The following is a 14,133-nucleotide window of genomic DNA, read 5'->3' on the forward strand; positions in this document are numbered from 1 at the left end:
TACAGTTTTTGCATGTTGGCAATTTACATTTTCATGGTCTTCAGTGTTGTACTGTAACCATAGACATCTGCATGCTTGAGCAAAACTCCACATAGGGAAGTATCCCTTCATATTGACCATTCCAGTTATGAATCTATCTATTGAGGTTTCCAGGTGTTGCTTATCTGTGCAGCATTTTTGCTCCTGATTGGTGCTTGACCAATATTACGAAGTGCCTGACCTAAGACTTTGTATATGGGCTGGGCAGGTCTAGATGCAATATAATTAGCATTCTAATGCTTCAAACATGTCACATGCTTCCCACAGGCAAAGACTGACAGAACATCCCTTCGTCATGGCCCAGCTTTCTTCTTACATGTTCTCCAAGTTCTCAGCTGCCCACCCTAATTCACTCCACTCGATTTCCCCTTCTACACATTATTCCTTGGTAATCTTATCTACTCCCTTGACTTCAGTCAGCATCTGTAGCCCTGGACTTTCTGACAGTTCCCTCTTTGACATCTCCCACATGGTTGCCATGCCGGAGACTCTAACTCAGCATGTCCAATACCTTCTCCCCAGAACCTACTACTACTACTTCTGGACTTCTTACTTCAGCAAGTGGCACGGGCATCTTTCCCAATCAGAAGACTCAACATGGAGTCAATAGCCAACTCTACCTTTAAAAACTTTCATGGTGAACCCCTTTCTATTATCCTAATAGTAATAGTTAAGCTGATTTTTTTTTTCTAATTTCTCTCTTGTACTATGGCTTTGAAGCCTACATTTTTTTGTTGTTGTTGCTTCCACTCTCTCCTTTTATAATTCAATTTCACACACTTTTGCTGAAATAACTTTACTAAACACCTACAGAATCATATTTTGTCTTATCAAAAACTACTAAGAGATCCATGTTGCATATGGAATTAAATGTAAAATATCCAGGATATCATTTAAAAACCTACAAAATTTTAACCTGTCCTTATTGGTCCTTGTTTTTTCTGTCCTTATTGATACTTTTTTTTTTTTTTTTGAGAGGGAGTCTTGCCCTGTAGCCCAGGTTGGAGTGCAATGTAGTTCATTTCTAAGTTTATAGAAGACATGGAATGTTTTTATTTTTTTAACTGCTGAATTGAATCTGACTACCATTATTCAAGTAGGTAAGGAGATACATATACAGGAGTTTCTTAGTGTTCTTTCCTAAAACTTGTGCACATTATATTCGTATATGAAATAGGGGCAGTGTTTAGAATGAACGTGGCTCTACTATACTTCTTGATTTCAGTGTTACTTCAAAGACTAGATTAAAGGAACAACAAACAACATGTTATAAGAAGCATTCTAATTTTCTGAGTCACACAAGAGAGACCATACAGGTTCCACAATTAATTTAATGCAACTTTTAAAAGAACACAGGATTCCCAGACATGAAGAAACATGAACCACAGATATAGTCAGATGACTTCAGAAGTATTTCCAGGAAAACCGAAGTCTGTCTTAATAAGATACCAACTCTGAAATCCCGTGAGATGCTTGTAACTGAAGCTTAATACAATAGGCCCATCAGTAAATTTATTCCTAGCCAACCAATGTTGCTAAAGCTTTAAAGAACAGATAAACTGAAATGTGTTTTGCATGGGGAAGTTTTCCCCAGAGTTCCTCATTTTTATATAGGAAATCAATTTGCATCACTGATGATACCATTCACATCAGACACCCCAAAGTTGTTAGGAGGTAATTTAGTTTTATGCTGAAGCAATTTGATACTTGTTCTGATTTGTGATTTTCATTTTGTTTGCTAATGAAAAAAATTAATGAGCAATGTTACTAGAAATACAACTTATCAAAACATTGGCACTGTGATCACTGCGGAGCTGGTACCTGGACCTCTACAATGGAAGAGCCATTAATCAGATAGCATAGGCAAAATTTCAGGGTACAGATGCCCTTACACATACCTTTGCACTGATTTGTGTTTTTGTCAAGAATTGCCTTTGTAGATACAATTTTTCCATACCTGAAAGAGAGAGAGAGAAAAAATCCATGTTATTGCAACCCAGTGAAGACACTTAAAACACCCTAATGAACATCAGGGCACACACAACTGAGCATGGATAAACCAAGAAAACAAGCTCTGAATTCCTATTTCACACCTGGATGATTTCCTTGCACCAGCTCTTCTTTATAACTTAGGAATGTTCTTCCCTATGTAAGCAATGGGTTGAGCTTCAAAAATAAACTTGTCAGGTTGTCACAAGCAGCCAAAAGAAGATCACATGTGATTGTGATCACAGTAAATCACACTCTGTGGATCCATGGAAGAAAGCATGGACCTTGGTGGTAGACTGAACAGGGTTTGCATCCAGCTCTGACTCTCACCTTGTGTTGTAACACTATAGAGTTTAACCCAACTTCGCTAAGACACAGTCTCTTCATCTGTAAAAATGAGAAGCTAAATATGTCAAATCTCCTAGTTCAATCAACATTTATATCTTTGGGAATATTGGACTCCAGGAGAAGAGTAAATAGAAGGTAAAATGGGGTTTACCTAAGGTGCTGAGGACAGTGGCCGACACAGAGCAAGTGTTACCAATGTTAGCTCTTCTTCCAATGATGCTCTCCCTGCTATCAGCTATATAAAAATGTCTCCAACCCTTTGGCATTCTCTGAGAATGATGAAAAGTGGAAGGGGGTAAAGATTCTGACCCAAAAGCTTCAAATGTTACTACTTAGACTGTCAAAATCTTCCACTGAGAAAATTGACATGTAAAATTATTTGCTAAAAGATAATTACATTTATACTTTACATTGTTAGTTTTAAATGTTAGGGATTTCATTATGTTCTCACTCTACCTAGTTGTACAGATACTCACCCATTCAAAGCTTTTTTGTTTGCTTCATATAATCAAAATGACTATTACCTCACGCCTATTACCACAAGAGATTATTCCCTTTAAAGACTCCCAATCCTCCCTTTCCCATCTCCCCCAAAACACTCTTTTTGGAGCTCTATTTCACCCCAAGAGTTTCTCTGTGGGGAAAATAACCAGTAAAATAATATCATATTTGAACAGTCTCTTTACTAGACAATGATTCATGGTACCTACAATCATGCCCATTAGAAAGCTGTAATGTTAGCTAAGTTTGAACTATTAAGGTAAATAAATATTTGCAAAATTATATGTATTTTAGAGTAGAAAATAAGGGAAAAGAGAAGAAAATTTCACTGCATCTTTTTTTTTTTTTTTTTTTTCCCCACACCAAGCACCATTAATACAGTATGTGAGAAGTAAAAATCAGAAAAAGAAAAAAAATTAGACAGGTATAACTATCTTACACCAGACACATAAACCCTTAAGACAAAAATCCTTCTTAATTAGTTTATAAAGGTGTTCCTGAAATTTTTATATAAGAACTTTCTAAATTGAAATTTAGTTCTGTCTTAAATATGAAATTAAACATTACTGTGTTTCATGGTGGATTTCATCTCACAACTGGACTATTAACAATAGTCGGCCGGGCGCGGTGGCTCAAGCCTGTAATCCCAGCACTTTGGGAGGCCGAGACGGGCGGATCACGAGGTCAGGAGATCGAGACCATCCTGGCTAACACGGTGAAACCCCGTCTCTACTAAAAAATACAAAAAACTAGCCGGGCGAGGTGGCGGGCGCCTGTAGTCCCAGCTACTCGGGAGGCTGAGGCAGGAGAATGGCGTAAACCCGGGAGGCGGAGCTTGCAGTAAGCCGAGATCGCGCCACTGCACTCCAGCCTGGGTGACAGAGCCAGACTCCGTCTCAAAAAAAAAAAAAAAAAAAAAAAAAAAACCAATAGTCAATGGCATGCATATTGTCCTACTGTATCAATCTTACAAGAATGTCCTCTACTTCATTAAATGTAGTATATGTAATCATTTTTACAGCAAAAAAAAAGTCAAACATTTTCTTATGGAAAGCATTTGTGAGTATTTTGACAAGTAACATTTTTATAAACAAAGAAGAAGAATTTTATTTCTCAGAAATTATTACAATATTACTATCAATGGAAAATCACACACACAGTCCAAAAAAGCAAACTGTGCTATTTCTTAACTTCCCTATTTCTAAACACTCTCTAGGCAAGACTTCCCAATAGCACAGAATCACAAAACAATGGAACACAACTCAGAGTACTTGACACAATCTCTACTATGACTGGAGTACTAGGAATTTCATTCCATGGCTCCGTTACAACATTCTGCATTAACAATTAATTTGCAAAGCCAGGATATGCTTTAAACAACAAGAGAAGGTACTTAATGGGCCACTGGTTACAGTTCATGTCTGAACTCTCAGGATGACGAACAGGTACTTTCTGCATGACTGGCTATGTATTCTTTGTGATCTGCAAAGTCAACAACTGATGTAGATAAATAAGATTTAGATTTTTTTTTTTTTAAGACCTAACCACTATAAACACAAGTCCCACGAATGTAATACACCTATGAAATTATGCTTTTATCAAAGTATACTAGCAGATTAGAATGAAAACTACAGATTAAAAGTACACAATTTTATACACTCTGGAGGAAAATAAAAATTTCTGAAGTAAAAAGTGTTCCTTCATGTATATAACCTCATTTACTTACTCTTTCCCTTCTTAGGGTTTAGATCAAGACCTTACGTCTTCATAAAGTTTTTTCTTCAACTATGCCACTCACCAGTTGAAAAAAAAAATCTAATATTAGAGAAAATTATGTGACCAAATTGCTGAATAATGCCTGGAAATAGACACCTGAGCACCAGTCCCATGTGCCTCCTGGCTCCAGAAGCTTTCAGACAAATCCAATTCACTTCTCTATCCTTTCATTTCTCACAGCTAGAGGAGATAAAATACTATCCACGGTCTACTTCCTCGGGGGTTTGAACTTCTCAGCGGAAACAAATAAATCAAGTAAATACATTTTATACTACAGTTCTTTCCATGTGGGCCTTCTCTAGCCAGTGTAGGAACTTCCTAATACAACATTGTAAAGATGCTTTTTGGCGACTCCATACCTACATATTCACCAACTAGCCTGAGTGCTCATATATTCTACAAATATAGCCAGGTCTCTAATGACATTTTCTTTATATTCAAATACAGCCAGGTCTCTAATAAGATGTCTTATATTCTATTTTCTTTATATTCTAAGAGTACGCTTTAAAAGAGTAGCCATTCTACATTAACTATTTGCTTATTATATTTTTGAGTTTTCATAATTGAATTTTATAAATTTATATATTGTCTATCAATTCTTTAAAACACTTTTACCCTAGCTTGTCAATACAATTTTCATATTTAATTTTTTAAAAGAACTAGCCAGTTATTTTCTGGCATTTATTCTTAGTCTTAAACAGCATCTGAGTCAAACTATATTTGTTGATACACTTGATTATTCCACATACAAGCCTAATTTAAACTAATGGCATCTTTTATTTTCAAAGTTGAAGAGAAAATAGAGCTATTATGGGTCTACTCTTCATGAATTATGAAGACATCAAATTGGTGGGATCCTTCAATAAAGAATTTATTTTTAAACCCTTTTGCTGAATCACCCACTGTGTATATTAATTCAAAAAATACAGGCAGAGACTGAAAATAGAGTCTCCGCAGTCAATTAATTCTCAGCTAACTCATTTTTCACAAGCCTTCTATATTGATACCAGACTAGAAAAAGGTATCACATTTATTTAATGGATGAAACATTATCCTTTTAGCAAATGTGGTTGTTTGCCTACTTCTAGATGGCTCATTCATTCTTTGGCATTTGGGGATAGTAATGGAGCATATCTGTAGCTTCAGGGACCCAGCTGGAATGTGGTAGGGCTATCTCTCTAATGGAATACATCAGCCAGATTTCACCTACAAGTTTACAACCCATTTATATTCTGAAGTATTAACAAGTTCAATCTACAAATGAGTAATCAAAGCCATGCACAATTGTTATGGATTGAATTTTGTCCCCTCAAAATTAATATGTTAAAATCAAAATCCTCACTACCTCAGAATGTGACTGTATTTGGAGACAGAGTCTTTAAAGAGGTAATTAAGGTAAAATGAGGTTATACGATAGGCCCTAATCCAGTATGATTGTTGTCCTTATAAGCAGAGACAGGCATAAAAAGACTATGTGAAGTCATAGAGAGAAGCCAGCCATTTACAAGAAAAAGAGAAAGGCTTCAGAAGAAGCAATGGTGCCAATACCTTGATCTTGTATTTCCCACCTCAAAACTGTGAGAAAATACATTTTCATGAAGTCACCCAGTCTGTGGTACTTTGTTATGGCAGTCCTAACAAACTAACACAATAATCTTCTCTCCAAGGCCTCCTGAGCTTTGCAAAAAGGAACAGAGGTGAGAGGATTCATCAGACAAGACTCCTTTTTAAAGTGCTTTGCTCAATGATTTGTCCCCTCCAAGCTCTTACCTAAGACCTCCAAGCTCTTTCTCATCTAACATTTGTGTATGATAACAGAAGCCTAGAAGTATCACAGGGTTACAAAGAGCAGATAACAAATAATCCAGAACCTGGTCCTTGGTCTTATAATCTGGGCAGTGTTTCTTTCCCCCAAGAGATAGTCAAACTCTGTAATCATGCATCTACACCAAGTAAATTTTACATGTCTATTGTGAAAAGTAAAAAGTCTTTTATTAACATACTATTTGGGGCTAGTACCTTACAAAGAACACAACATAAGAATATCTATGTGGGAGATTTGGAGAAAAGTGCCTAGAAGAGGAAGTGTTTGAAGAAGGGGCAATATTTTATCAATGAGGAATGATTTTTATATGTCTTAGAGATTAGAAAAACAATTGTTAAAAAAAAATGAGTCTTTTTTCAGGTCAGTGTATTACTACTTAGCAAATTTCTATTTTCATGCTACAAATAGCTTCACCAGGAACCTAGGAGTACAAGCAGCATTTCAAGTTTGATATACTCAAAGAAAGTGGTTCTCCATCTTTAACGAGCAGCTGGACCTCTTAGGGGGCTTATCAACACAGGTTGCTAGACTCCACCCCCAGAAATCTGACTCAGTAGATATGAGGTGGGCCTGGAGAATTTGCATTTCTAACGAGATGCCAGGTAAGGCTGATACTGCTGATGATGCTTTGAGAACCACTGCTCCAAAAGACTAACACACAAACAGCAAAGAAGGTGGTTTGTTATTTGCAACACTCCAGAGACTGAAGACTAAAGGAACTTTCTTTTCTTTTTTTTTTTTTTTTTTTTTTTTTTTTTTTTTTTTTTTTTGAGACGAGGTCGCTCTGTCGCCCAGGCTGGAGGGCAGTGGCGCCATCTCCGCTCACTGCAAGCTCTGCCTCCCGGGTACAGGTCATTCCCCTGTCTCAGCCTCCTGAGTAGCTGGGACTACAGGCGCCCACCACCATGCCCTGCTAATTGTTTGTATTTTTTTAGTAGAGACGGGGTTTCACTGTGTTAGCCAGGATGGTCTCGATCTTGACTAAGAGAAGTTTCTATCGATATGGGGAACAACCTTTAAAGCTTCAAACAAATTTTTGTTCATATAATACTTTAAATTGAAAATGGTAGGCTGGGGGCAGTGGCTCACATCTGTAATTCCAGAACTTTTGAAGGCCAAGATGGGTGGATCATGAGGTTTGGAGTTTGAGACCAGCCTGACCAATGTGGTGAAACACCATCTCTACTAAAAATACAAAAATTAGCTGGGCGTGGTGGTGTACACCTGTAATCCCAGCTATTCAGGAGGCTAAGGCAGGAGAATCACTTGAACCTGGGAGGCAGAGGTTGCAGTGAGCCAAGGTCGTGCCACTGCACTCCAGCCTGGGTGACAGAGTGAGACTCCGTCTCAAAAAGAAAGAAAGAGAGAGAGAGAGAGACAGAGAGAGAGAGAAAGAAAGAGAAAATTGTAGTCTGTGTATTTTTTCAGAGTTTTGCCTGACGATATTTTTCATTTAGCCAAATATAGTAACAACTTACAACTCAAATATAGCTGTCTTGAAGTTTGTTTTCAGATACCTTCTAGAAACAAAGTCCAAAGAAAACATTGGCAATGCCTATGTAAATCTCTTCTGCCACTTGAAATAACTAGTTGCTAAGTAGTAGTTTGACTGAATTAGAGTGAAAATCGTGTGAGAAAAATGGCAAGCAGATAATGATTATTAACTGGTTTGTGCCTTACTTGTTCTTTAATTAGAAATAGATGTAAATATGGCACAAAAATAGCAGGCCAAAAATGCATACTTTCAAGTTCTTAAATCAAAAGAAAATCAATTATTTGCTAGTTTTCAGAATTAGTAACTCTTGGGTTATACTTTAGGTTATATAGTTGGGTTATGTAGTTTGGGGATATATATAAGCTGTCACCTTAGCAAAAGTTTATGAGAAAGGGATTTCCATACCAATAGAGTCAGAAACCTTGCATGCATCTGAGTACCTTCTACAACTGATTCCAGTGCATTTCGGCATATTTAATATTCTTTAATATTTGGACAACTAGTATAGAAAGAGGATGAGGTTTAGAATCAACTAATATAGACTTGAATCTGAACTCTCCACCCACATGACCTAGGGCAAATTACTCAACCCCTCAGCACCTGTTCCTTGATCTGTATGATTACTATGTTCCATATTCTATAGCAACTGTAAAAATGAAATAAAATAGAATGTATTAAAACTCCTAGCACAATGTGTGACATGTTAAAATTGACTCCTTTCTCTTATTAAACCCTCCCTTATTACCTATACATTTAGTGTATAGCATAAAATAATAACTCAGATACTACTATCTTATGATCATTTGATAAAGCCAGAATGTCCCAGTTCAATGCTTCCAGAGGACCCAAGAAAGCACATGATTTAGCATTTATGCTTTCTAATTTGTACTCCAAGTCAATTCACAGTTTCCTCTTCACTCACTTAGCCTCCTTCTGACAATACCTAGTTACTTGCTCAGACTGTTCTCCAGGCCACTTGAATGCTGTCTCCACTACCTTCCCATATGCCTGTCCCTCCTAATCTTTCCACCAGGATCCACCATTCTACTTCAGTACCTCTGTTCTACCCCATTTTCTATTGTCTCCTTTCCTGGCCATCATCCAAGAAAGCCATTAAACCTGGTCGACTACACGTTGACCCTGGCATTTCTTGGTTCTCACTGCCATCAACTCCTCATTTATTCATGCATAATCTTGAACAGTACCCCATCTCCAGAACCATTTGCCTTCTAGAGCCTAACCATGTAGTATCAATTCTCAAGTTCTTATGTAAGTGGCTTTCAGATTTTGGAGGTTTTAAAGGTCTCTCAGGAATTCATGGGTCTCCCTTTCAAAGCCTCTCATCTCCGCCCCAATGTGTTTCATTTAGCTGGCACCTACTTTTATAACATTTCCTAGACACTAACCCTTTTTCTAAGTTCTCTACATTTTTCAACTCATGTTAATCATTGCAACAAACCCCTGAGAGAGGCACTGTGTCTAGCTACCTTTTACAAATGAGGACACTGCACCAGCCACAGGGTAAGTAACTTTCCCAGGGTCACGTGACTAGGAAGTACCAAAAGCAGGATCCAATCTCAGACAGACCAGCTACAGAGCCCAGGCTCTGCCAACACTTGTTGCCTCTCAGCTCTAGTGCCACCTGCCATTCTCCTGTCTCAAAAGAAGGCCTGCCTCTCCTTTTCTCCCCCATTAGTATTCATCCCTGTGATGTCTGTGACCTGTTCCCCTATCTCTCACCTATATTTCTCTGAAATGTACACGCTTCTTCCCAAATGCCAGGGCTCTTTCCCCTCTGCCTGCCCTTAAACATTTGCAAATCCTATCCATCCATACACTGGTTATCATAGGGTTTCTCTCTTTTCATTTACTGCTAGACTTTTCTTGAATGATTGCTCTATTCAAGCTGCTTCTTTCTTTGCATTATCCCGTTTCTGCTTAATTCCTAAACACTGACAATACTTTGAAAAGTGACCAGTAACTTCCTAATTGGTAAAAATATTCAGTTACTAGCATTGACTTCTTGGCACCATTTGGTCTCCGAAATAGCTTCCTCTTGAAATATACTTCCCTTGGGATTAATGAATTACCTTCACCTGTTTCTTTTCTTTTTTTTTTTTTCTTGCCTATACTTTTTCCCTTATCTCCATCACTTACCCCTTCTCTTCCACCATGTTCCAGAGAGTGTGTGTAGATGAAGCTTAGTCCTCAGTCCACTTGAGTTTCAGTGCTACGATGTGCATTACACTAATAATTCTCAAATTGTAATGTGCATTAGAACATCTGGGTGGCTTCTTATAACTCTGGGGCCTCAACCCCAGAGTTTCTGATTCAGTTTGTCTGAGACTGGGCATGAGTTGATCCCAGGATCACAGTATAAGAACAACTGTATTATAAATATCCTTTATTTTCATGTTTTGAATTCCCATTTTTTTGTGTTTCACTCTCAAAGTTTCTTCTCCAGATCTGTCTTCACACTCAATCCTCAGTCCTGAATATCCAGTTAATTAGATATTTCTCCCTGTGTGCTGAATGATCATCTCAAATGACACAACAAAGTTTAACTCACCATCTTCCCCTTTTTCTTTTCTCTGAAAGTATTTTTAGGGCAGAAACTAGTCAGGTATTGAAATGGATACTGGATAGAGACTGTGATGGCCTGGAGAACTTAAGCTTCAACTGAAGGGACGCCTGCTTGTCAGCTCAACCAGTATTACCATGAACAAATATAATCCCAGCATTTGCAGGCCTTCTGATTTTTTTTTTTGAAAGAAATTGATTTTTAGGCAAAATTTCCCAATTTTTTAAGGTTGGCTTAGAGATTTTACAAAGCAATGTAAAGGCCAAATAAAAAAATGTCTAAGTTGAGTGAGCCTGAAGACTCTGTTTGTGATCTTGGCACTATTGTCTAATTTCCCCTTTTCTTGCTAAATAATACAGGTCCTTCAAAACTTAACTGCGTGTTTTGGCTTATTTGATCACCGGTTATTTCTCTCAAATCTGAATAGCTGCTGTGCTCACAGTCTGTATGAAATCACCTAGGACTTTATTTACATATTTATTATTTGATGTGTTGTCTGTTGTTTCCCCCATGAGATTTTCTCTTCAATGAGACCTTCATTTTAAAGAGGCTCAGATCAGAATAGAGCGTGATGCATAATAAGCCTCCACGAACATCTTTAAATTTCTCAGTAATTTTTATGGACCTGACAACATTTCCCAGATCAGAAACACCCACTAATGATTGGACTACATGTATATACACATTGTATGTTTTATATATATATACACACACACACTCACACATACACATATACATTATATATGCTATTAACTAAAAACCTGCTATGTGACAGAGAGCAGTAGATATTTTATTGCACATTCTCATGCCTACATAATTAATTGATATTATTTTCATTTATTTAACATGAAATCATTAAATTTAGGTATATTAAGTTACCTGGCTAAGTTCATGCAGCACTTCAGTTATATTGCTTATATTTAAATTCAATTACATTTGGCTTCCAAAGCTCTACTCTTTCTTTGATTTCATGCTGTCCCTATGTATAGTGAATAAGCTCAGATAAAACTCAGTCCTCTGGCCAGTCAAGATGCCACACACACACACACACACACAAAATGTGTAAGGTTTGCAAATTTTGGACATGATTAGTCCTTTAAAATGCAGAAAAATTACCAACATTCTTTGGAAATTATATAGCTGCATATTTACCACTGCTTGTTAGAACTTCCTTTTAAAGAAACTTGTTCCTTGAAGCAGCTTATGGCTTCACAATATGTAGCACATTCTAGTACAACTGTGTATCCAACATCAACTGAATACATAATGGAAAACATAGCTTCACAGCAGATTTTACATTTGCTATTTGAGAAGACATCAAATCTGATTCTGAATATCCTGACATCATCTACAGTCTCAGTTTTAAGAGAAAACTCCATTAAATCTGCAACATATGTAGCCATTTTTAGAGCCACATTTCAGTAGAGTGGAAGTCAGCAGTTTATAACACATTCTTGGTGCTTCAATATGAATGTTTGTGTTTTCCAAAAATTCATCTGTTGAAACCTAATCACTAATATGATGGTGTTAGGAAATGGGGCCTTTGGGAGGTGATTAGGTCATGAGGATGGAGCCCTCAATAATGTGATTAGTGCCCTTACAAAAGAGTGCCCAGCAAGCTGCCTTGTCATTTCCATCATGTGAGGACAAAACTGGAAGGCACCATTTAGGAACCAGACTATGGGGCCCTCATTAAACAATGAACCTGCTGGTGCCTTCATCTTGAACTTCTCAGCCTCCAGCACTGTGAAATATAAGTTTCTATTTTATATAAGCCACCAGGTTTGTAGCATTTTGCTATAGCAGCCCAAATGGACTAAGGCAGTTGGTTCTCACTGTATCTGCAAGCACAGTTCCAAACCACATATTAGATTTTGAAATAAGTTATATGTTGCTAATGAGGTGGTAGCTCCCAAGTCTGGCATGGGTCACTTAGTTTCATTCTAACCTCCTCCAAACTGTCTTTGGGCTGGGTGTGGTGGCTCACACCTGTAATCCCAGCACTTTGGGAGGCCAAGATCAGTAGATGACATGAGCTCAAGAGTTTGAGACCAGCTTGGGCAACATGGTGAAATCCTATCTCTACAAAAAAAAATACAAAACTTAGCCAGACATTGTGGGGCATTCCTGTGGTCCCAGCTACTTAGGAGGGTGAGGTGGGAGGATCACTTGAGCCCAGGAGGCAGAAGTTGCAGTGAACTGAGATCGCACCACTGCACTCCAGCCTAGGTGACAGAGTGAGACCCTGTCTCAAAAAAGAAAAAGAAAAAATAAACATTGTCTATGTCACTAACCTCATTCTCCTCATCCTTACCGAACTGACGTATCTCTGATTTTCTTTTTTTCTCATCGTCAAGTAGCTAATTTTAATTCTGGTTATGATCCAATGGTAGTTTGGGCATATCTTTATTATTAGAGTCGGCAATTGGATCATTAATTGTATCAATGATAAAATGCTGTATTTTATTATTACTGTATTGTACTGTACTATATTGTATCTTTTTTTATCCTAACAGTGGAGGTTTTTTTTTTTTTTTTTTTTTGAGACGGAGTCTCGCTCTGTCGCCGGGCTGGAGTGCAGTGGCCGGACCTCAGCTCACTGCAAGCTCCGCCTCCCGGGTTCCCGCCATTCTCCTGCCTCAGCCTCCCGAGTAGCTGGGACCACAGGCGCCCGCCACCTCGCCCGGCTAGTTTTTTTTTTTTTTTTTTTTTTTTTTATTTTTAGTAGAGATGGGGTTTCACCGTATTAGCCAGGATGGTCTCGATCTCCTGACCTCGTGATCCGCCCGTCTCGGCCTCCCAAAGTGCTGGGATTACAGGCTTGAGCCACCGCGCCCGGCCCCTAACAGTGGAGTTATTCAAACCTTACACACAGGACTCAATACATATTCATTAAATGAGTGAATAGATTAGTGAATACCGTATATTACACCTTGAACATTAAACAAGATGATTAGGACGGCTATGGGAGTCAAGTGTGTCTAGATACAGTGGTATGTCTCCTGTTCTGCAAAGTGACAAAGTGCATACTCTGCTGATAAAGATACATTGCTTTTTACATATTATGTTGAGCACATTTCCTTCATTTCATCCACAAAGAGAGTGAGCTATAATATCACTCAAGGGTCAAACTAGAAAAGAGTTTAAAAATACTGATTGTAAAACTACAAGGACACTCAAAGGAAAAAAAAATGAGTTTAAATGCTAAAAGAGAAATTCCATATACTATAGCAGCTGCTGTAAGCTTTTTAATAGATACACAGTTTTGAGTATTACTATAAATGCCTAATACAAATAACTCAATGATGTCTGTAAAAGAATGACAGTTTTGAGATGTCTGTAGAATCTTTCTGAGCTTTGTAACACTTAAATTGCATTTCTGTGATTAAGTAATACAAGAATGCATGCTTCATTTAAAGATTCAGAACCCACAAAAGGCAAAATACACAAAGCTATATAATGCAGAAATAACTAATTCCATGAAGGTGATTTCTATTTTTTTTTTTAATTACATACATAGAGAAAGCAGAAAAGATAAAATCAAGGCCAACTTTAATTCAAAACAACTCTGTTTTTCTT

The 14,133-nt window shown here is 37.6% G+C and overlaps 1 protein-coding gene across 16 annotated transcripts in view; it reads right to left on the reverse strand.

Annotated features, from left to right (window-relative positions):
• RBMS3 (RNA binding motif single stranded interacting protein 3) overlaps positions 1 to 14,133 on the reverse strand; it is a 1,212,964-nt gene that overhangs the window by 545,046 nt on the left and 653,785 nt on the right. For all 16 annotated transcript variants that reach the window (XM_050779422.1, XM_050779425.1, XM_050779420.1 and 13 more), the window contains one exon: positions 1,938 to 1,996. In XM_050779422.1, the coding sequence (XP_050635379.1) occupies positions 1,938 to 1,996 (59 nt within the window). The remainder of the gene's footprint in view (positions 1 to 1,937; positions 1,997 to 14,133) is intronic.

Source organism: Macaca thibetana, chromosome 2 (assembly GCF_024542745.1).
Source record: "Macaca thibetana thibetana isolate TM-01 chromosome 2, ASM2454274v1, whole genome shotgun sequence".
In the NCBI taxonomy this organism is placed as follows: Eukaryota; Metazoa; Chordata; class Mammalia; order Primates; family Cercopithecidae; genus Macaca; species Macaca thibetana.